This window comes from Trichechus manatus, unplaced genomic scaffold (genome assembly GCF_000243295.1).
Source record: "Trichechus manatus latirostris isolate Lorelei unplaced genomic scaffold, TriManLat1.0 scaffold00010, whole genome shotgun sequence".
Classification (NCBI taxonomy): domain Eukaryota; kingdom Metazoa; phylum Chordata; class Mammalia; order Sirenia; family Trichechidae; genus Trichechus; species Trichechus manatus.
In genome coordinates, this window is record NW_004443946.1 from 17,142,144 (window position 1) to 17,165,829 (window position 23,686).

At 40.6% G+C, this 23,686-nt stretch overlaps 1 protein-coding gene across 1 annotated transcript in view; it reads left to right on the top strand.

The window, feature by feature from the left end:
* FNTB (farnesyltransferase, CAAX box, beta) overlaps positions 1-23,686 on the top strand; it is a 164,923-nt gene that overhangs the window by 123,317 nt on the left and 17,920 nt on the right. The window contains exons 6-10 of the mRNA XM_004391372.3: positions 1,694-1,785; positions 9,919-10,065; positions 10,167-10,250; positions 14,240-14,326; positions 20,904-21,033. Coding sequence (XP_004391429.2) covers positions 1,694-1,785; positions 9,919-10,065; positions 10,167-10,250; positions 14,240-14,326; positions 20,904-21,033 — 540 coding nt within the window. The remainder of the gene's footprint in view (positions 1-1,693; positions 1,786-9,918; positions 10,066-10,166; positions 10,251-14,239; positions 14,327-20,903; positions 21,034-23,686) is intronic.

The window sequence follows — 23,686 nt, forward strand, 5'->3', positions numbered from 1 at the left end:
GCCTCCATAAAGATTACAGCCTTGGAAACCCAATGGAGCAGTTCTACTCTGTCCTATGGGGTCGCTATGAGTCGAAATTGACTCCACAGCGATGGGTTTGGGTTTTTTAAGTTTGACTGTTTATGTCAGGGGTTTGCAAACTCAGATGCCTGTAGGGCCCAAGCAGGTAGCATAAATAAGTGAAGTTGGTTGGGTGGAGGCTGAGGCAAACTCGAGGCTCCGTGCTTTTACTCTGTTCCCACCAATTGCTGCTATGCAGGAATGCAGACCCACAGTTGCAAGATCTCTTCTTTTTTTCAAATGAAGCCAGGAGTCCGGATATTTATGTGAATCCACCAATAGTAAAATGTTGGAACCAATTCTAAATAAACAAACAAAACATTGCAAGCAAAACACATCCATGGACAAGATCTGGCTTTTGGGCTCTCAGTTTCCAGCCTTTGACTGAAGTCCTCAATGATTACAGCCCAGTCAGTCCTGATAGAATTAATACCAGAATGGCTAATGATTTATTAGAACCGGAGCTAAAAGCTTAATATGTATTATCTTATTTAATCCTCACAAGTACTATATGAGGTAGGTATTTTTTACAGATAAGGAAGCAAGCATAACAAGATAAGTAATTTGTCCAAAAACACATAGGTAGTAAGAGAAGGAGCTGGGATTCAAACCCAGGCAGGCCATATCCATAGCAGCATCTTCAGTCACCATACCAGACTGCCCCCCAGGCAGCAGGCTAGCAAACTGCCACAGTTCTGGACGTACCATGCATTGATGAAGAGGGCTGCTGGAGCCTGTGGAGAGAGCATTGGATTGGAAGTCTGAAAAACTAGCTTCTTGTCGCAGCTCTGACATTTACTGTCTTAATGATCTGGAAGAAATTAACCTCTCTGGGCCTCATTTATATACTTCTAATCTGTAAAACTGGGATAGTAATCCTACCTGCCGTGCCCTGCCTAGCCTTGAATGCCCAATAAATATGTATAGCTTGAATTAGGATCAACACCTGTTCACATATCACCTTTGGAAGGCTTCACTAGCACCCCAATTTAGGGTTAGTCTCTTCTGTGTGTTCCCTCAGGACTCTGTTTCTGCCCGTTACAGTGTGTACGTGTATGTATGTGTTATATTCTGCCTTGTTGCAGAAAGACTCAGGGTAACTATGGGTCTGTCTAGTGTCCTCTTCTACAGAGATAACTACATACATTTTATATTCCCAGCATCTCAAGAATAGGAACCAAATTGTGTTCATTATCATGGCCCCTGTATCTGATACAGTGCTTGGCACAGGTACATACTAAGTACTTCCAGAATCAGTGAGTGAGTTAAGCCAGGAAATCCCTTCCTGAGATTCTGCTGTATATCTCCTTGTGTCTACACTGAGAAAATAGCAGCACTTGATGTCCTGGTGTGTAAGAAGTCCTCTGCTCAGCCTTCTTTAGATGCCTGCTGGAGAAGGACCCATCAGGTTCAAGGTAAAGTTCTTTACCTTATTATCCTTTTCTCACTGTGATCATTTTAGCTCCCAGCTAAGGCCACAAAGCAAAGCATCCTTCATTCGCTGATTCTTGTCCACAGGGCGGCTTCCTCCCCCTTGCTAGGCTGCCAGGGGTGAGACAGATGTCGCCTTGTCAGCAGTATCTCAGATTGATTCTGAATAAGGGGCGTGTTTTCTCCCCCCTCCCTGTCACAGTGTCTGGATGCCAGCCGCCCATGGCTCTGCTATTGGATCCTGCACAGCTTGGAACTGCTAGATGAACCCACCCCCCAGATGGTGGCTACAGAGTGAGTCTGGCTCTGGGGGATCTGGAATGTTCTCTGAAATTGTATTTTGAGTTTGGGGTTCTTTTTGCTGGGTTTCTGTTTCTGTTTGTTTTGAATGAAAATGCAGAGTGCTACAGAAATCCTTGCCCTTCTCCTGACCTCCAGTAGCTTCCTGAAACTCCTCCCCTTTAGAAGCCTATTATAAGCTGGTGGGTAGAACAAGACTTTGAACTCCCCAGAGAAGGATTCTAGTTTCTTCTGTGGCCTTTTCTTTTGGCTCTTGCTCTGGTCTTTGAGGAAAGTCTTCACATCAACCCTGAAAGACATGATTTCTCCAGAAACTACAGTATGCATTTGAGTAGCTCCTTTGAGAAAGCGTGTGCCAACCCAAGGAACAAAAATTTCTGTGCCTTCCATAAACACCTCCACAGAAGCACCCCACCAATGCAGTGCCTGGGGTAATAGTATAGTTCTTGATGGCACTGGATGTGTTGCCGTCTTGGTGTGCAATTGCCATGACTCACAATTTTCTTAAATGTCTGATTTATGATTCGAGACTCAGGCGACTGAGATTCTTCCCAAGCTGCTTGTACAGCTTGTGTTCTCAGTGTGGCACCTCACTCTCAGAAGCTTGCCACAGTTTATATTTTAATCAAGCAAAAAGCTGATCATCACTCCAGTCTTAGTGATACCCAGGATAGACAAGGATAGCCAGGAATCGGATCCGATGTCCTAGTCGCACTGAGAGAGTGTGTCCATCTTGCTTCATCCACTCCCTCTGGTGCTTCTGCGGGAGAGGACTCTAGGAGGAAAAGCTCCTGAGCCAGGTTCTCATTTCTGCAGCGCACAGAGGCAGCTGTGCCAGGAGGCAGGGAGACCAGCTGGTGCCCCTGCCTCGTCACAGCGCCCCTGCCCTGGTCACATTTGTCAGGTCAGAAGAACAGAACTGCGCATTGTCTCATTCATTCTGTCTTAACAATAACCTCTCATTCTTGCTTTCCTGGGCAGGGTGTCTTGTGATGAATGTGGATGGGGGAGATAATGAAGAATTAGGCCATTAACCCTTGTGATGTATACAAAACTTTCTGAGGGAGAGGAAAAATATGCATTGTCTTCATCATCAGGATGCTACTGCAAGCAAAATTGCCTCTAGCACAGGAAGTCGAGTTGGACAGTTTCTGCAGTAACAGGAATTTAATTGTCAAAATAAAGCCCCATGTGTTTTTGAAATACCAGTTGGGGGTTGTGGGTTGTTTGGGAAGTTTTTCCCCTACACATCCACAATCAGGATGCGCTCTAGTGGAAAGAAAAGAAAAAACAAATGGGAGGATTCTGTGATAGAGGAGGACGTAGGCCAATTTGACATGGGAAAGTAGAATGATAAGGGATATCTGAAGTAGAAGAACTTAAGTCAGAATCAGTTTTGAGTTTTCTGGTTTGTATAGTTGGTTGTTTATAGTGAAGCTTTTCTGAGGAATTAAGTCTCAGAGCTTCTGTGAGCTAGTTTTGTGGCCACACGAGGCTGAGAGAGCCCTTTCAGTGGCTTTTCACAACGAACAACTGGAAACAGCATAACTACCTAGCAGTAGGGGATGCTTTAAAATCTAAAGTTTAAACAAATTATGGTGTAATACATACAATGAAATATCATGTAACCATTTAAAAATTTACATATACATATAAACCCAAAACCCGTTGCCGTCAAATTGATTCCGACTGATAGCGACCCTATAGGACAGAGTAGAACTGCCCCATAGAGTTTCCAAGGAGCAGCTGGTGGATTTGAACTCCTGACCTTTTGGTTAGCAGCTGTAGCTCTTAACCATGCGCCACCAGGGCTCCATATATACATGTATGTGTGTATATATAAGGAGTCCCTGGGCGGTGCAAATAGTTAAGCACTTGGCTATTAACCGAAAGGTTGACAGTTTGAATCCACCTAGAGGCACCTCAGAAAAAGTCCTGGCAATCTACTTCTGGAAGGTCATAGCCATTGAAAACCCTATGGAGCACAGTTCTACTCTGACACACATGGGGTCACTGTGACTTGGAATTGACTTAATGGCAGCTGGTTTGGTTTTTGTTTTTTGTGTATATATTAACAGAGAGAGAGAGATGTTCATGTTTTATTAAGTGAAAAAGGGTAGTTAAAAAGGTTTGACCTCTATAGAGTAAAAATAGATGACTAATATGCATAGAAAAAATTATAAGGACATATGCAAACATGGTAATAGTTATTTCTGGATGGTAGAGTTCATTCATTCTTTCCTAAGCTTATTTGCGTTTTCTAAAATTTCTACAATTGCTATAGTTGTTTTGTAATTAAAATAATGTTTTAAAAATAAACTGATTTGCCATAATTTTAAGAACCACTTGATAGTTGATGACTGAGAGTTTCTTCTTCACAGCTGCCTTAAAAACTTTACCTGTCGTTCTTCTGAGCAATGTTATGAAGACTTTTAAAAAATTACTTAGACTTACCAGTAATATGTTTTGTTTTGTGCCTAGCAGGCAATTCTAGGTGCAGATAATATTTGTTATGAACAGAGCCTTATAGTTCTGACCTGTAAGGAAATGAACTACTTTTTAGTATGATATAAGGAGCCCTGGTGGCACAGTGGTTAACCACTCGGCTGCTAACCAAAAGTTCAGCAGTTCGAACCCACCAGCCACGCCGCAGGAGAGTGATGTGGCTGTCTGCTTCCGTAAAGATCACAGCCTTGGAAACCTTATGGGGCATTTTTGCTCTGTCCTATAGGGTCGCTATGAGTCGGAAATGACTTGATGGCAATAGGTTGGGGGTTTAGTAAGATATAGAGCAATCTTAATGATGTCTATAAAAATGCGAAGTTTTTTTTTTTTGACTACTTAATATAGGATACTGCCATTTTATTTGTTTTGCACAGGGAAAAGAAATGCTTTACAAATAACAGTGTTTTTTTTACATAAATGTTAAAGTGACCTAGAGGCAGAGAGTTTAGCCCTGGGGTTTCATTGTTTTCTAGTGCTTGCGCGTGCACACACACACATACACATACACACAAAGGTTTTTCTCTCTTTCCTATTTTGTTCACTGTTGTGCTTGTATTTGTTTAAGGAACAATATGACAAGCTGGGTTCCCTCTAGTGGACAAAGTCATTTTTGTCAGCTACCATGACTGTTGCCCAAGACCAGAAAAGCCAGGTTTCCATTGCTGGTATCAGATATTTCATTAAAAATATATTCACAGACAAGGATTTAACTTACCTCTCTTAAGAAACTGTATGCATAAATTTATATGTGTATTTACATAAAATAATATTTTTGGAACCAGACTAATCACATTTGCTTTGCTTAATGATTTTATCACTGAAGGAAGTACCCTTTAATGAGAACTCCCATGCTTTGTTATTGAAAGCCACTTTAATAAAATGGAGTAAAATAAAAATCACAGAGAGATTGTTACACTGTAAAAGTTAGGTTTTTAGCTTCTGTAAGATCTACAAATTATCTCTAACTTAAAAATTCTTTTAAGACATTTCAGCACATAAAATTTTTGCAAAGATCAATTCACATTTTGATACGCCAATGTTTTATTATTTCCCATTGAAGGGTTAGTAGCTTGTCTCCTTAAATATTTTTCTTTTTAATTTTTAAATTTAAATATAATTTCTATGTTTCCTTACCTTTCAACTAGGAGATAATATGTAGTTATTTGTCTCCTGGGCACTTTTTGACCAGATGCTGCTGGGATGTAAAAAGATGCCGCTAAACATCCTACACTGAACAGGATAGTCCCCACAACAAAGAAGCATTGGCCCAAGGTTGAAAAACCCTGCTCTAAAATAACCAAGTTTAGATTTGACCATACTTTTAAAATAGCTGCTGTCCAAAAGATTGCCTTCACTTGATGAAGAGTCAAATAACCTGTCTGACCGTACAAGCAGTATGGCCTCCCGGAATTAGCGAGACACCCTACCTGTCTTTCACCTGTTCATTGCCATACTCTACCTAGGAAGGAATTTTCCTCTCCATTGTATTAAGCTGAAGCTGTTTTATTGGGAAATTTGAAAGAATTAGTACTAGGAGATTAATACTACAAGAAACCTAATGTCAACTCATCCATCTTGCATTTACATCTATTCCTGAGCCAGTCCGCTCAAGGAATGATTGTTCCTTGTCTAGGTCTCAAGTCTGTCCATGGTAACCTATTCTGGCGCTGAAGTTTTCTCTTGAATCTAAATTCTTCTTGCTGCAGATTAGTCTCAATTTTTGTTCTTTACTAGGAAGTTTTTATAATTACCCTTTGCATGCTTGCAGGATTTGTCTGGGTAGCTTCCTCACTGTGGTTGTCTGTGTAATATTAAGTATTTTAATATTTCTTTGTATTTAGCTATTTTTACAACTCTAATCTAAACTCTCTTTAAGTTGGAAAATGGAGGCTTGGGCCAGATACAGTCCTAACCAGTATTGGGTTCATGACGCTTTTAACAAACATTTTTTTTGTTGTTCGTAACTCACGGACCCACAACCTCTGGTTCTTTTTCTGCTGTATTTCTAGTCATTTCCCACCTTGCATTTATATCCTTTATTCATCCTCCAAACCTGCCATCACTAAGTATATTACTGGCTACTTATACCTATTTCATTTTGTTTTATTCTTATTGGCCTCTGATTTGATTTATATTATTGGGGACTTCAGTTCTCACCTTGGAAGTGTTCCCTGCTTGTTTTGTATTATTTGCTTATTTACTGTACATGCTTTTGAGTCCTTCATCCAGGTTTGTGACAGTGATGTCTAGAATCAACCACTTGTTAGATCACTTTTTCAGTCCTCAACTACCACGTAAAAGTATGAGTTAATTCCTATAAGGCTAACAGTAAATCGTGAATAATTTTGCTTTGAACTTGATCCTCTTTTAAGTTTTACATACTCTTTAGTGGTTGAATGATAGAACACTGCTATCTAATAGAACTTTCTGTGATAATGAAAATGTTCTGTGTTTGTGCTGTTCAATTTGGTAGCCGCTAGCCATATTTGCGAGCCCTGGTGGTGTAGTGGTTAAGAGGTTGGCTGCTAACCAAAAGGTGGGCAGTTCGAATCTACCAGCCACTCCTTGGAAACCCTGTGAAGCAGTTCTACTCTGTGCTGTTGGGTCACTATGAGTCAAAATCGACTTGAGGCAACGGGTTTTTTTAGCCACATATAACTGTTGAACACTTGAAATGTGTCTTGTGTCATCGAGAAGCTGAATTTTAAATTTAAATTAATTTAAAGTTTAAATAGCCACATATGGCCAGTAGCTACCTATTGGTCAGCGCAAATCTATAGCATTAAACCCATTGCTGTCGAGTCAATTCCCACTCATAGCGACCCTGTAGGACAGAGCAGAACTGCCCCATAGGGGTTCCAAGGAGCAGCTGATGGATTTGACCTGCCAACCTTTTTGGTTAGCAGTCAAGCTCTCAACCACTGCGCCACCAGGGCTGCATGTCTGGAGTAGTGGTTCTCAACCTTTGTGTGTATCCAGATCGCCTGGGAATTTGGTAAAAATAGGCCCAGGTTCTTTCCTTCAGCAAGCTGGGCTGCTGGGGTCTCTGTATTCTGTGTTAGCTTTCCAGTGATTTTGATATACACATTGTGGGTTTGAAATTCCCTGATCTAGAAGATAGTTTTGTATTTTGTTGGTAGTTGTCACATAAGCTAGATTGAAATGCTATGTTGATGTTAAAGAAAATTGATCTACTAGATCTTTTAGTCATATTAGTAAATGAATGGGTTTGTGCAGACTTCACAAAGTGTGGCACCCTGGTGGCATAGTGGTTAAGAGCTTGGCTGCTAACCAAATGTCGGCAATTTGAATCTACCAGCCACTCCTTGGAAACCCTGTGGGGCAGTTCTACTCTGTCCTATTGGGTTGCTATGAGTCGGAATCAACTTGACAGGAATGGGTTTTTTGGGTTTGGCAATCTCTTGGTGTTTGCACAATGTTTCCTGCTTGTGATTTTTTAGTTAGTTGGGAAATTTCTGGCCTCTACAATAATTTTTCTCTCCCTTTTGATAGATAGAATTATCTTTAACAACATCTTGGTTTTCAGAATTGCTAAGAATTCTGCAAGTGACAGCTGGTAGCGTCATGGTCAAATTTGCCAGTCCCTTAAGGTATAAGTTCTTGAGCCTCTGGATCAGAATGTTCTGTGATCCGTTAGTGTCTGAGATTCAAGAAAAGCCCAACCCCCAGCTCCCCAGCACCACCCCAAAGGCAGTCAGATGTAGCATGTCAGCTGAGAGAGGTTGGCGTGGAGAGGGGATTTAAAGGTGTCTGGTACATTCAGATCCTAGTTCCATTTCAGACTTTAGGCTACAGGGTCAGGAGTGTTACATTCTGCTGATTCTATCTTGGGAACTGGGGGAGGGAATGGATAACTAGGTGATTTTTTTTTTTTTTTAAGTTTTATACCAGCTAAAGCTTTTTGTGATTCAAAACGCTTCTTGTATGCTAGTGCAGCCAGCCTTTGTTAGGATGTGACCCTATTAGCTATTTGTTTCTGGAAAATGGAACAAAAATTGATGAAGGTTTGGCAAATACGTTAAGAACAAATTAAATTCTCTATGAAAATTAATTGCTATTAAAAATATGCCACAGAACTGTCTTCCTTCTCATTACCAATTTCAGTTTCAATCCTTACATTTCCTACAGTAAAATTTTAGGTGTAAATAGAAGTGAATTTGTATTGTTTTTAATCTGTGATTAAATCAGGACTCAAGTAGCATGCCAGCAGCATTTTCTATTGCTGTCTGCTCAGATAATGAAAGGTCTGAATCAAAAGTAATCAAATAATGACAGGGAAAGCAGTAATAAACTTGTGTCTTAGTGGAGATTAACTAGACTGTACGTGGTCTCTCTGGCAGCAGTAGATAAGAAAGAATGAAATGAAAAGTGCCCAGGAAAAGAAGGCTCCCTGAGCACTAGAAGGACACAGGCTTGCATCTTGTTCTCTTAAATGGAAGCTTGTCCTGAGAGGAAGGCTGTGACCCCTGCTGAGTCATGGACAAACAACTCGATAGCCAAGGCTTTCCTGGAGCACCCCTTTCTGGTAAACTCACACAAATACAATATAACTTCTGGTAACCTGATGCCATGCTTGGAGACAAGGGCTATTTTAACACACTCAACCCTTCAATAAACAGAACTAGAGCTTCTTAAGAGCCCTGATGGCGCAATGGTTAAGCATTCGGCTGCTAACCAAAAGATTGGCAGTTTGAACTTACCAGTGGCTTCAAGGGAGAAAAGACCTAGCAATCAACTCCCATAAAGATTACAGCCTAGGAAACCCTATGGGGCAGTTATACTCTGTCATATAGGGTCGCTATGAGTCGAAATCGATTCGACAGCACACGACAACAGAGCCTATTTGGATTAGTGTGAAAAGTTCTCCAGGAACCCACAGACTGTGATGCATACTTGTGATATGAGTCAACAGGGCTTCTCTGAAAGTGACCACATGAGGTGTGCATGATAGAAGTGTACATGATAGAAGACTACCTCTCTTTCATTCTCCTAACCACAGAGGCAGACCCCAGTAAGAGTTTGTGTCTTACTGGTGGTAGAAATAAATAACCAGTAGCCACTCAGGTCCAAGTGGCAAAAAGAGTGAGAAAGCATCTTCAAATATTCATAGTTGGCCAAGGTAATGGATCTAGACCAGGGTGTTAGTGTGGAAAGAAGCAGTCGAGCACCACTCTTCTAGGCCAAATTCAAAGGTTGGGAGGTACTCCATAGGCAGGGAGAAGGAGGCAGGTACCACAGGTCCAGGGAGGCAAATGGAACAAAAAGGATGGGAAAGATTTGGTAAAGAAGAACAGTGCCAGCGTGTGGAACCCTTACTCCCAGTTCTGTGAAAGGCTGTTGTTGCTGCCTGGTCTTATGTTCCTTGCTTCATGACTAGGCAAATGCTTAAATACAAAACTCAGGTAGGAGGGCAGAACCTGATGATATCAAGGTAGAGAGCTAAGTCCTTTGGGGGTGGTGGTTTATATTCAGTAGGTGGGAGGAAATTATTTTTTCCCTTTTGAGGGAGGAGGCGTCATTGGAAAGACATGGAATCTAGTGTTTAACAATGCTAGAGTAATGCTTTCTGACTTTGTTTTTTCCATTTGACTGTGTATCTAGTGTGTGCCAGTTCCTGGAGCTGTGTCAAAGCCCAGAAGGTGGCTTTGGAGGTGGCCCTGGTCAGTACCCACACCTTGCACCCACATATGCAGCGGTCAATGCACTATGCATCATTGGCACCGAGGAGGCCTACGATGTCATTGACAGGTACAACCCGAGCCAGCAGCTACAAACCCAGAAGGGCTCCCTGCCTGCTGACCCTGCAGTGACCATTGCCCTCTCCTGCCTTTCTCCCATTTGTTTCTCAGAGAGAAGCTTCTTCAGTATTTATATTCTCTGAAGCAACCTGATGGCTCTTTTCTTATGCACGTTGGAGGTGAGGTGGATGTGAGGTGAGTAGGGTTTTTTCTCAGGCTGCTGATCAGTAGATTCTAGAGCTTATCTGCCATTAGAGATGTCAAACCCTAAGGACCAACAGGGGTCAGTATTAAACTTTTGGGAAAGCTGCTGCTTTGTTCTCACAGAATGACATGGTTTCATAATGACATGGTGTCATAATCATGGCAAATGTGATACCATGGCCTCAGGATGGCCCTTTTTCTAGTAGTGCATTTTAAAAACCATTATCACCAGACCTTTTTTTGTGTAAATATAAAAATGTAAGTAAAACTTAAAATAAAATGCTTTTGTTTTAAAAATCAAAAATACATTTGTTTGGTATAATATGTACTGTAATATATGATAACTGTATAGTACAATTTATTTTTTTAAATAATATTTATTGTGTTGTCAGTGAGAGTTTACACAGCAGATTAGGTTCCCATTTAACAATTTATATTCAAATTATTCAGTGACATTGGTTACATTTGTATAGTGCAATTTAATCTTTCATCTGTCTAGGACTGGTGTTGTTGTTAGGTGCTGTTGAGTCAATTCCAACTCATAGCGATCCCATGTACAACAGAATGAACCACTGCCTGGTCCGACACCATCCTCACAATCATTGCGATGTTTGAGCCCACCACTGCAGCCACTGTGTCAGTCCATCTCGTTGAGGGTCTTCCTCTTTTTCACTGACCCTCTACTTCACCAAGCATGATGTCCTTCTCCAGGGACCAGGAAAAGAAGAGAAAGCCCAGTAGGGTCTCATGAGAATTTTTAACACTTGAGATCCTCCCAAGGGATGTGAGAGTAGCTTTGGGAGGTACAGAAACCCTCACGGGCCAGTAGAGAGCAGTGCAGTAAAGTGGCATTAATGAATTGGTACCAGTTGGCTCAAATTATTACTTAAGAAGTGTCTGATGTTACCTAGCTAGTAGCTTACTCAGCTGCCAAGAGATTACTTATGAAGCATATAGGGAATTCACTGAGTAAGTCATTTCTCAAAGGTGGCAGGTCATTGAGATTTCATACCATTTCCTTATTATTTGGTCTGAGAAATACATTTTTCGTAAAGTTTCTAAATCAAAGCCATGTTATTTCCTATTTGTACATGGGTTTGCTTCTGTACAACTTGATTAATAATCTGGTTTAAGTGAAATAGAAAACCATTGGTTTGAAAGTATAGAGAAAGAACAAAACTTAAAAGTTGTGAAACATAAAACAGATTGCAGATAAAAGTAGGTAACCAGGCTGCAAAGGCCTTTAGAAAAGATTTTCTTCTATCTGTGACCTATCTGTCCAAATAAAATTAGACTAGGCATCTGTATATACCAAGAGAGCCAGTAGAACTGTTGAGGTAAAGCAAACTCTTCTTAAGGAAAAAGGAAAAAAAAATTTTTTTCATCCCACAGTCACTGTATTTTCTTTCCTATTCTGTAGATACGCCAGTCAAACAGTGTTGAAACTTAGCTTTTTAAAACATGCTGAGGTTATTAGGCAGAAGTGGACGAACACTGGCAAGACTCCCTTGGTGTTATGTCGTATACCTTTTTCAGATATGATTATTTTCTAACTTATTCATTCCAGCACCAGTGTTTTCTATGTTCTTATTCAGACCTGCTAGACAAATGCTAGGAAGCTTCTCCAATAAAATAGGTTTGTCCACTGAAGAGTACAGTAGCCACATCCCTCCACCTAAGCTCTTCTGGTAATACTCTGCCATTCTAGCCTATGATTTTCACTTACAGGAAGGATTAAAGATGTGAATGATGGAAAAATCTATCAGATCACATCCAGTTTCCTTGCTTTGCTTGGTTTCTTGTACCCCATTTCCCTCGTTTTTCACTTGATGTTTAATTGTCCTTGGCCTGGAAGCACCTGCCAGTTCTCAGGAGTGGTTGTTGATGGATTTGACCTAGAGGGAGACAGCAGTGATTGAGGACAGTTTGGCGTCTGAACACTGGCTTGCACTTATTCTAGGTTAGACAAAGACGGTCTCTTGATGATCTTTCAGGTTCTATGACAACTCCTCATAGTTTCTGGATGAGCTTACTCAAGAGTTTATGGCTCCATTGTACTTCAGATAATCAAATTGCAGTGAACTCATAGCAGGCACCATATTTTCTCAGTCCTTAAAAAAGGAGTAAGTATTTATTCCTGACTTCTAATTTAGGTTATCTAATCTGGAATATTTCATGGGGGTGGTAGGGAAAGAGGGACCCAACATTTGCAGACGTTTAGGTGATAGAGAGTGGGTGTGTTCAGGAGACGAGACATTCTTGTGGCTGGAGCATATAGGGCATGGTGGGCAGTGGTGAGAATTGAAGCTGGAGGGGCCGGCTGGCTAGGGACAGACTGCCGAGGCCCTGAACGCTCCTTAAGGAGTCTGCAGTTTATTTTAAGGGCAGTGGGAAGCCACTGAAGGATTTTAAGCAGGGAGTGGCATGATCTGCTTTGTATTTTATTAGGAGTTCTCCAGTTGCAGTGAATGGATTTTAGTGTTTTAGTGAAAGTACCCTGGTTTCAGGGCTGGAGGGAGGGAGACCGGACAGGAGACTGATCCAGGCAGAAGATAATCGTAACTTGGATTTGGGTGACGGCAGTGAGGATGGAGAGAAATGGACGAATTTAGGAGATGTGGTGACTGGATGAAAGGAGAGAGGAAGAGGCTACATGAAAAAGTTGTAATTTGTTCCCTCCCTGTCTCAATGTGAGATCTAGGACTAGGGGCCTCTGGCACTAGTTCTTAGTTCTTTCATTTATGAGAGGCAGATGACATTATTGGCTGCCTCCCTGCCTCAGAGAATTCAAGAGCAAATACTCTTGGATCTTTGAGAGGCTCAAAGCCGGAAGGAAATTAGATGAGACCTCCGAAGTGAGCTTATGGTAAATGGTAACATTTGGCATTGGCACGTATGACTCTCACTTCGGATGCCTGCTGGGGTAACCAAACCTCTGCTGTGATTTTGGCTAGAATATGCAGGGCTGATAAAAATGTTGTTAGGATAATAATGCCTGCAGCTTCTGCAGAGATTTCTTTGGAATGCTTCAGTAGGCCTAGTGTTATGTCTTTTTCCTCCTTTTTATGTTTCTTAGGAGCCTTTAGAAAAAGGATTGTGAGCAGAATTGAACAAACAGTTTTTGTCTTCAACATAAAATGAAGCTAAGATGCTGCATATTTGAAAAGACCATAGAGAGCAAGAAAAGGCAGACTGTAGATGTGTTCCATGGTGAGGGGGAAGCCGAAATAAAATGCGTCCTGAGAGGAATTAGGGCTAGGAGGTTGGAATGGCAAGAATTATTCCAAATCAAGTTGGATAACATTTAAAAACAAATAAATAGACGTGCTATTTCTTTTTCATCTAAAGACGTGTGGAGGTGGAGGTGGTGAGGTGCTTGAAATCAAAGCACTTATCTCCCTCTAGAGATTTAAGGAATGTATCTGAGTAGGCTCATCTGTTTCTGTCCCCCTTGTTTGGTCTAAGCAACCATTAGGGTCTGGTGCCCTGCTTTGGCATGTATCTGTTGCAGAAAAAAAATCTACCGTTAATACCATTAATGTGTTCATGCCATAAACAGACTGAAATCCTAGAACTAAAACAGTATTGACATCTGAATGAATGAGCATATCAGAAATACCTGAATGGTACCATGGAATTGTGGGAGCCATGGCAGGTCTTTGAAAAAAGCGCTAAACTCCCATTAGACATGAGTTGATATGGCTGTTATTTGCTCTGATGTAGATGTGACCGTGTGGAGGTAGGGAGAATAGAATGTCATGTTCTTTCACTGAAGCCATGCCCTAGCAGCTCTATGCAGATAGAATGTCAGACCTCTCAGTTGGAGACCCAGGAGGACTGACTGTGTGCCAAGAGTGAGGACAGGAGGTGATTACAGCTAATGAGGCAAAGAGAGGAACCCACCCAAGAAGTTCAGTGAGCTTTGTTTAGGTTCTCCCTTAAAGCTTAACACTGTTCCCCTTCTGTTTTTATCCTGCCAGGAGTGCGTACTGTGCTGCCTCAGTAGCGTCCCTGACAAACATCATCACCCCAGACCTCTTTGAGGGCACTGCTGAATGGATAGCAAGGTGAGAGAAGCTGGGCTGTTTCCTAGCCTCCTAGATGGCAGGTGGTCGAATATTTACTTCTGAAAAATAAAGAAAACAAAAAAGCACTAGAAGGAATTATAAAGTTACAAGAGATATATTATTAGGCTTCTAGGATTGTACATTTTAAAAATGCTTAAAAATTTTTCTGTATTCCAAACTTTGTTTAATGTTGTATAATTTATTGATTGGCAAATACCAAAAACTTTGATAAACAGGCTTGGTGGGAGTCTAAATTGATTTAGCCAATTTGGAGAGCAATTTGGCAATATCTCAAAGTTACTTTTGCTTGTTGTTGTTGTTGTTAGGTGCCGTCAAGTCAGTTCCGAATCATAGCGACCTTGTGTACAACAGAACGAAGCACTGCCCTGTCCTGAGCCATCCTCGCGATCGTTGTTATGCTTGAGCCCATTGTTGCTGCCACTGTGTCAGTCCATCTCATTGAGGGTCTTCCCCTTTTTCGCTGACCCTCTACTTTACCAAGCTACTCTTGCTTGTGACCCAGTAATTCCACTCCTACAGAAACTTCTGTATGCATTCATGAAGGAGACAAATATAGAAATCATTTATAATAGCAAAATGCTGGAAATAGGTTAAATCTCCATAAGCACGAGATTGGATAAGTACATTGTGGTATAGTCATATTGGAATGTAATATATAGCAGTTAAAATGAATGAACTAGAGCTACCTGTATCAGTAGAGATAAATCTCAAAAACATAATGTTGAATTAAAAAAGGATGTTAAAGAAAACATGCAGATCAATATATTTAAAATTTGAAAGCGTGCAAAAGAAGGCTATGTGGTTTATGGGAAGAATCATATGCAGTAATAATATAAATATATGTAGGGGAATGATAAACACCAAATTCAGGATAGTGGTTACTTCTAGGGAAGAAGCAAAGGAAATGAGATCGATCAAGGAGGGTTACACAGGAGGCTTCAATTGTCTGTAATAGTTTATTTCTTTAAAAAAAAAAAAAAAAAAGACCTGAAGTGTATATGGCTAAATCAAAGCTAGGTGTTAAGTACATGTATGTTCTGTATATCATTTGCTATACTTTCCTGAATGCTTCAAATATTTCATAATTTAAAAAAGAAAACTAAAGGTATATATGGATATGTGGGTACTATTATAGAATGATATCCAAACTGTATTGTTTTATTTTTATTTTTATCAAAATTGTACTTGTTACTATGTAAATATTGTTTACAGCTGAACCAGATAATATACTATGATCATATTTACTTTTTTGTATAACTTTTATTTTCCTGGAGTTAATCATTACCTCTTTTTTTTTTAAAAAGAAAAAAAAAGAAAATGTTTCATGAATTCATTCTCACATTCTCTGCCAGAGCTATAAAGTTACTTACAATGCAGTCAGACACTTCAGGTAGTCTGTCAGTTCTCTTGTGTGTATGTGTGTGTGTTTGTGTGTGGGTTTTCAATCATTCGTCCTGGAGCCTTCTATCTCTGCTTCAGTCTGGACAGATTGCTCTCAGCTTGCTGCACAGCAAGCATCCAGGAGCTTCCTTTCAGCATGAAATTTCCTTCATTTCTCTCCTTTGTTGGAGCTCCTGTCTTCCTTTTTCTTGGTTTACTTACTCTCATTTTAATGAAGCACATACTCCAATAAATGCCAGAAAAGGGCGCTTGGTAGATGCATTTTTAAGATTTTCCATATGTCTTTATTCTATTCTCACACCTGATTGATAGTTTATTTGGTTCAAGATTTCTAAATTGGAAATTGTATAAACTTTATTTCTTCAGAATTTTGCAGGTGCTGCTCCCTTACCTTCTGACCTTCAGTGGCATTGTTAATAAGGCTGATGAGACTAGCCAACATTGAGCACTTACTATGTAATGTTCAGTAGTAAGGTAGCTTTAGTTTAGAGATTGAGAGTATAGGTTTTCAAGCTGGATTGCTTGGGTTTGGTTCTTTTCTATATTTTCTGTCTCCCATTTTTTTATTCATTACAAGTATATTTTTCTTCACCTCACTGAGGTAAACATAATTATAATAGATGCTTCAAAATCCTTGTTTGATAATCCAGCAACTGAGTATCTTGGAGTTGGTATGTGTTGATTTTTTTTTTCCTTTGAGACTGGGTCACATTTTCCTGACTCTTTGTATGTCAAGTAATTTTGGATTGTATCTTGGACATTGTGATGTTATGTTATAGAGACTGGATTTTGTTGTATTGCTCCAAAGAGTGTTGATGTTTTGTTTTAGTAGGCAATCAACTTGTTTAGACTCAAACTACAAATCATCACTCCTGCAGTGAGCAGTGACTCAAATCTCAGGTCAATTCTGCTTTCAATTTGTCCATTGCATGTGTGATTCTGGGGCCAGCCAGAGACTTGAGCTGAGTTTAAACATAGAATTTGGGGTTTCTTCTCTGGTTCTCCTCTTTCTGAGATTCCTTCTCACTCTCTAGCAATCTGGTTCTTCTTGCCAGAAAGATGATGAGCTTTCTATTAGTGTTTTGGCTGCCCTCCCTCTACCCCTGAACTGCTGCTGCCATCCTTAGGGCAAACCACGAGGACAGGAGGACAAAAACAAACAAACTGGCAAACCAGGGGCAGGGGTAGGGACTAACTCCCTGCTGTTTGCTCCAAGTGTTCAGTCCCCACCAAAATCTGTCTGCTTTTTTTCAGTCTGCTGAGCTCTTAGGAAGCTTTTTTTTTTTTTTCGTATTTTGTCCAAACTTTATAGCTGTTATTTGTGGGAGGATTGATTTGTTAGGCAGTTACTGGAAGTGGAACTCAGACAGCCTGGGTTTGAATCCCAGTTTTACCACTTATTAGCTGAATGCCTTGGATAAGTTATTTAACTTCACCATGTTTCTTTATATGTCAAATGATGGGATATCGAATTTGATATTAAGCTGAGATACAAAGTGGACCAGAGATGTTATGGTAGCCTCTGTGCTATATTGCTTCCCAGTGCTATTGTGATTCCCAATCTTTTATATGTTTTTGTTTTGATTTTCTTTTTCTTTATCCCCACCCACCCCACTACCCTCTCTAGAAGCTTTTGGAATATCTATTCTTGCTGTTTGGAAACTTCATGAAGATGGACTTTGATGTGGATCTTTTTTCAATCATTGTGCTAGGTAGTCAGCAGGCTCCTTTGATCTGGAAGCACATTACTTTAGTTTCAAGAAACTTTATTATACTATTTCATTGATAATTTCTTTCCCTCTTCTAATTTTTTAAATCTTTTCTTTTTTTTGCCTATTTCCCATTTCTTAATCTTTCTTCCTTGTACTTTCTGAGAGATCCCCTTACCTTTTATTTTCCAGTCCTTTTATTGAGTTTTTATTCCTGCAATTCTATTTTTAATTTTCCAGAGCTCATTTTTATCCCCTGAATGCTGCTTTTTTACATAGTCTCCTGTTCGCATTTCAGAGATATTTTATCCTTACAATATTTTTATTTCATGTAATATTTTATCTAAAGGTATATAACTTTAGAAAGTTTTCTTCTGCTTCCTGCATTATTTCCTCTGATTTCTTTTTGTTTGCTTTGGTCTCTCTCTCTGTCTTTCATATTAGAGACTTTGCTTAAATGTCTGGTGTTCAAAGACTGGCTGTTCATATTTAAGAGTAAAGTTACTTAAGCTGACTGGGGAGGGAGCTGCATGTGCAAGGTGGGCTAGGATCCAGCCATCTCATTGGAGAATCCTTATATATGCAGGGCTTTTTCTTGGGCTTATCAGTTTTCTTAGGAGGAATCTTCCAGCTTTCTGCTTTGTGAAATACTAGTGGGGAAAGGGATCAGGGGTGTTTGCTTTCAGAGTATAGACTCTCACTTAATCTTCCTGTTTGGTATGGTGCTCTCCCCTGTTCTCAGCTGTGCTGGATATCCTGGAATTTAGGTCCTCTTCATTAAGCCCCCCCAAACCTCCTATCTTCTGCTAGGTTTGAGGTGGGTACCTGGAGGTCTAACTGATTCTTACGTGAATTTGCAGCCAATCATCTTTTTTTTTGGAATTTTTTTTTTATTGTGTTTTTGGTGAAAATTTACACAGCAAATTAGGTTCTCATTTAACAATTTCTGTATGTATTGTTCAATGACATTGGTTACATTTTTCACAATATATCAGCATTCTCATTATTTCTATTCTGGTTGTTCTGTTTCCCTTTATCTAGCTTCCCTGTCCCCCATTACCATCTCATCTTTAGGGAAAATGTTTGCTGTTTGGTTTCATTTACATGATTATTTAGAGGAGCACAGTACTCACAGGTAATATTATTTTATGGGTCAATCTGTCATTGCAATCAGTCGTCTTGGTTCAAACCCATCCTGCTTTTAGAACTACCTTGTGTCTCTAATCCCTGAGCCTTTCTTTGGAGGTGGCCCCTTGCTTTTTGTTGCCACCTTCTCCCCAACTCCCCACCCCACTCCCTTACTGGTTTAGGTTTCCTCCTTCTGCTAAGTCAGTTACTTCCATCCCTTTCCTTTTCTAGCTTCCAAAATTTTATTATCTCATCTGTGTTCATGTCCTCTCCTATTCTCTTTACCCTTGTAGCGTTTTTTTTTTTTTAAATTCCTTTACTTGTTTACTTGTGTTCAATCCATTATGTTTAGCTAGAAGACACTTCCAAAAAATTTTACTAAATGAAAAGAGCAAAGTGCAGAAGAACATGTATCATATGCTCCCATGTATGTAAAAACAAAGGGAGGGAAAGTGGAACATATCCATGTATATCGTGTGTGTCTGTGTGTCTGTGTGTGTAGAGAGAGAGAGAGACTGAGACACAGAAACTGACAGTGGCCACTGCTGCTGAGGGGACTAGGAGGCCAGGGTGGGCAGGAGACTTATTTTTCATAGTATATTCTTTTATACTGTTTGAATTTTTTTTAATGGGTATTACCTTTTCAGTTAAAAAAAAAGACTAGTTGATAAAAATTTTGAGAGATCCCTTGCATATTCTTGACTCATCAGGCCTTTCAAACTTGAGCTGTTCCTATGATCCAAGTAGCCAAATGCTATGCCCTTGCACTGGAAAGGGAACTTTGAGGGTGTGTGTTTGGGCGGGAGAAGAAGAGATGCTGAGGAATCTATACAGAGAAGCTTAGCTCATTTTTGACTCTGCAGTCTCTACTGGTGATCTCTCTGGGCTGGGACCCCTCCGAAAAAGGGCTGTGAGTTCTCCAGATGCCAGGCTTCTTGGGAGATGTGCTGCAAGACAGCAAGATATTACTGTTCCCTTTCTCTCCCACCTGGAAGTTATACCAGTCCTCGGATTACATGCTTGTTCTCCTGTGCCCTGTCCTAGTGCTGGGACTGTGGGGCAGTCACACCTGTAGAGAGTGTGACTCCATGCTTAGACTCCATGCAAGGAAAGTTCTACATTGTTATACTTTACTACTTCACAGATAAAACATGATTATTACAGACAAGCAAAAAGAAGAAAATCTAAATCACTTATAATCCCACCACCAAGAGATAACCATCGTTTTGGTGTATTATCTTTCTAGAATTCTGGAAATGAAATCATAAAGTATATTACCATTTTATAACTTCTTTCATATATTTGGGGCATTTCTTCCAGTAATGTTTTAGAATTCACTATACTTCTATAGCATTATTTTAAATGACTGTGTGGTATTCTTTTCTACAGATGTTTATATAATTTATATAACCAGTCCCCTATTGTTGAGCTTCTAACTTGTTTCTAATATTTCACTGTTATGAATGGGAATACAGTAAACATTCTTATAGTCTCATCTTTGGGTACATTCTTACTAATTTTGTAGGATTAATTCCTAGAAATGGTATATTTTTGGGTCAAAGATTATTCATATTTTTATGACTAGAAAATACACTCTAAATATATAACCTAACTCCAAATGATAATACCAGTTTCAATAATATATGAATAATTGGAATATATAGGATATTTTAATTTTTAAAGATAAAGTTTATTTTTGATGTTTGAATAGTTATAAAGATATATATGTTCATTATAGAACTTTTTGAAATAGGGGAAAATGAAAAGTATCACAAATAGACCTGCATGCAAAGATAACAAAAAACAGAACAAAACAAAAACCAAATCAGTTGCCGTCAAGTCTGTTCCAACTCATAGCAACCCTAAAGGACAAAGTAGAACGGCCCCATAGAGTGTCTGAGGAGTGCCTGGTGGATTCGAACTGCTGGTCTTCTGGTTAGCAGCTGTAGCTCTTAACCACTATGCCACCAGGGTTTCCAAAGGTAACCAGAATTAGCAATTATTTTTCAGTGTGTTTTTTAACTTGATAGTTATCATACCATATGTATAGTTTTATAACTTTTTTCCAAAGAGTAATGATTTGAGGAGCTACGTTTCTTACATAGGCTTCCTAAGTTTCTGGTTTTGGGGAGGAAAAGACAACTCTGAAAGTTAGTCAGCACCTTCCCTCTCAGAGTATGGCTGCTTATGCTCCCATCTGAGTGAACTCAGTCTTTGGTACCAAGGACGGCCCTGCACCATGTGCATCCACTCAGCCTGACTGCTAATTAGGTGAGACTGACTGACTGCTCAACCTGCTTTTTTCATCCTTCTCGTAGGTGTCAGAATTGGGAAGGCGGAATTGGCGGGGTGCCAGGGATGGAAGCCCATGGTGGCTACACTTTCTGTGGCCTGGCTGCACTGGTAATTCTCAAGAAGGAACGTTCCTTAAATCTGAAGAGCTTATTAGTAAGTGTCTCTTGGGCCATCATCCTCTCGGGCTCCCGCTCACCATTGGTAACTTCAGTGTACTGAGACCCGCAGGCTTCGGGGAGGGTTTGGCTATGGGAAGGGCTAGCTGACTTCTTGCCTTGAGCTTACAAACTCCAAATCCTGGAATAAAGCTTTAGGTGTAGTTTTTGGAGCTCTCAGCACTGTTCTGAGAGAGTGGAGTTGGGGGAACATCGGCATTCAGCCTCAACTCCCTTCTTCCTGTCTTTCTTTCTTCCTGCTCAGAACTCTCTAGTAGTGTGTTAAGCCAGCTCCAGAGTCTTCTTGAGTAACTCAGACATATATCATGAGTACTCCTCTAAGTTCTTGGAGTAACACTCCAAGGAGAGTGTTATCCTCAGTCTGTCTTATAGAACTAGAAGTTATCATGTGTCTTAGGAAGAATCTCCTAGGAAAAAAGGTTATGAGAAGAGCTGGAAGCATTTTGAAGTCAAGCTTTTATTACTTACCGTACTATGTGAATATTTGAGTTCTCTAGGCAGATCCAGGTAATTGTGTTAAGAAGGCGGCCCACGCCATTTACGTCTGGACTGCAAGCTCTGGTGGTTTTCAGAATGAACTCAGAAAGCAGTTAGGTTTGTGGAGTCACTAGAGTATAGTTAAGTACTCCTTGGTGGCCTACTGCACAAACACACAGGCACCTCACAGCCACCTAGGAGAAAGTGTTCCCCTTGTGTTTTCTGGGGAGCAGGCCCACCCCAACCATGACCTCAAAGCAGACCAGCTAGACTGTGCTGCATCTGACATTCAGCTCCTCCTTGAGGACCAATGTCAGGGTCCCATCGTGGAACCCATCGTGAGCCTCCAAGAGAATTTATAACCAGAGTGTGTGTCCTCATCCTCAGGAGCCTCCCACAGCTTGCACGTCTCACTTGAGGGTTCATGCTCACATGGCTAATTTTGTGCACTGGACTGAGAGTTATCAGGCCTTTTAAAATCTGATCATCTGACAAGGGATGAAACATTAAATAAAAAAAAAAAAGTTGCTGTCTATTCAATTCCGACTCATAGCGACCCTAAAGGGCAGAGTAGAACTGCCCCATAGAGTTTCCAAGGAGTGCCTGGTGGATTCGAACTGCCGACCTTTTGGTTAGCAGCTGTAGCTCTTAACCACTACGCCACCAGGGCTTCCGAAACATTAATAAGTAATACATTATCCCTGCATCATTTCTTAGCCCTGTGAATTCCAAAGAAGGCAATGGTGATTAGTGGTAGAATTTTCTCTTTCCACGCGAAAGAACTCAGTTTGATTCCTGGCCAACACACCTCCTGTGCAGCCACTACCCATCTGTTGGTGGAGGCTTGTGTGTTCTATGATGCTGAACAAGGTTTCAGCGGAGCTTCCAGACTAAGCCAGACTAGGAAGAAAAGCCCAGCGATCTATTTCCAAAAATCAGCGGGTGGATCCTAATGGTTTGAGCCCGTTGTACATAGGATTGCCATGAGTTGCAGCTGATTTGACAGTAGTTAACAACAAGTTCTAACGGCAATATTTTAGATTTGAACGTTGCCTCTACCTCTTCCGAGCCATGTGACCTTGGGCAAACTGTCTAATATTTTAGCTTCAGTTATTCCCTTCTATAAAATAAGGGTAACAATTCCTTTGTCTTTGAAGATCAAATGAGAGGACGTGTAAAAACAGCCTGGCACATAGTAGGTACTCAGTAAATGTCAGTGTTCCTCTCACCCAAACTGCTCCTCCCTCCGCTTACTTTGGGAGAACTAGGACCCTTTTCTGAGGGTTTTTATGAATTCAAATAGTCAAGGGGTATAGAACACCCCCAGGGATCATGGACTGGAAAAATACATTAGTCTAGCTTAGAAACAGTTAAGCTGTGCGGTAAGTATGGACACACCACAGCTTAAATGAAGAATGGACACCCCGGCCCCCACCCCGTATGACCTGTTTTCTCTTTTCTTAAGTAACATTTAGCCTGCTTTCATTGACTGTGTCATCCCTAAAGTGCTGGTTCATTTAAGACAGACTGGAGATACATTAGTGCCTGAACCTGCACTGCATGCGTTTATGTCTTTCTTTTTATTTATTTATTTTTTATTGTTGTAGTTTAGATGAAGTTTACATTTCAAGTTAGTGTCCCATACAAAAATTTATACATACATTGTTATGTGACCCTAATTGCCCTCCCCATACTGTGACAGCACACTCCTCCCTTCCACCCCGATACCCCATGTCCATTCAACCGGCTCCTAACCCTCTCTGCTTTCCCATCTCACCTCCAGACAAAAGCTGCCCATTTAGTCTCTTGTATTTACTTGAGCTAAGAGGCACTCTCCTCACAAGTATCCGTTTATGTCCCACAGTCCAGTCCAGTCCCTGTCTGAAGAGTTGGCCTCAGAAAGTGTTTTAGTTCTGGGCTGATAAGAGAATCCAGGGGCCAGGCTTTCTGGGGATCCTTCAGTCTCAGACCATTAAGTCTCCTCTTCTTACTAGAATTTGAGTTCTGCACCCCATCTTTCTCCTGCTCCATCCGGGACTCTGTTGTGTTCCCTGTCAGGGCGGTCATTGGTGGTAGCCGGGCACCATCTAGTTCTTCTGGTCTCAGGCTGATGAAGTCTCTGGTTTATGTGGCCCTTTCTGTCTCTTGGGCTA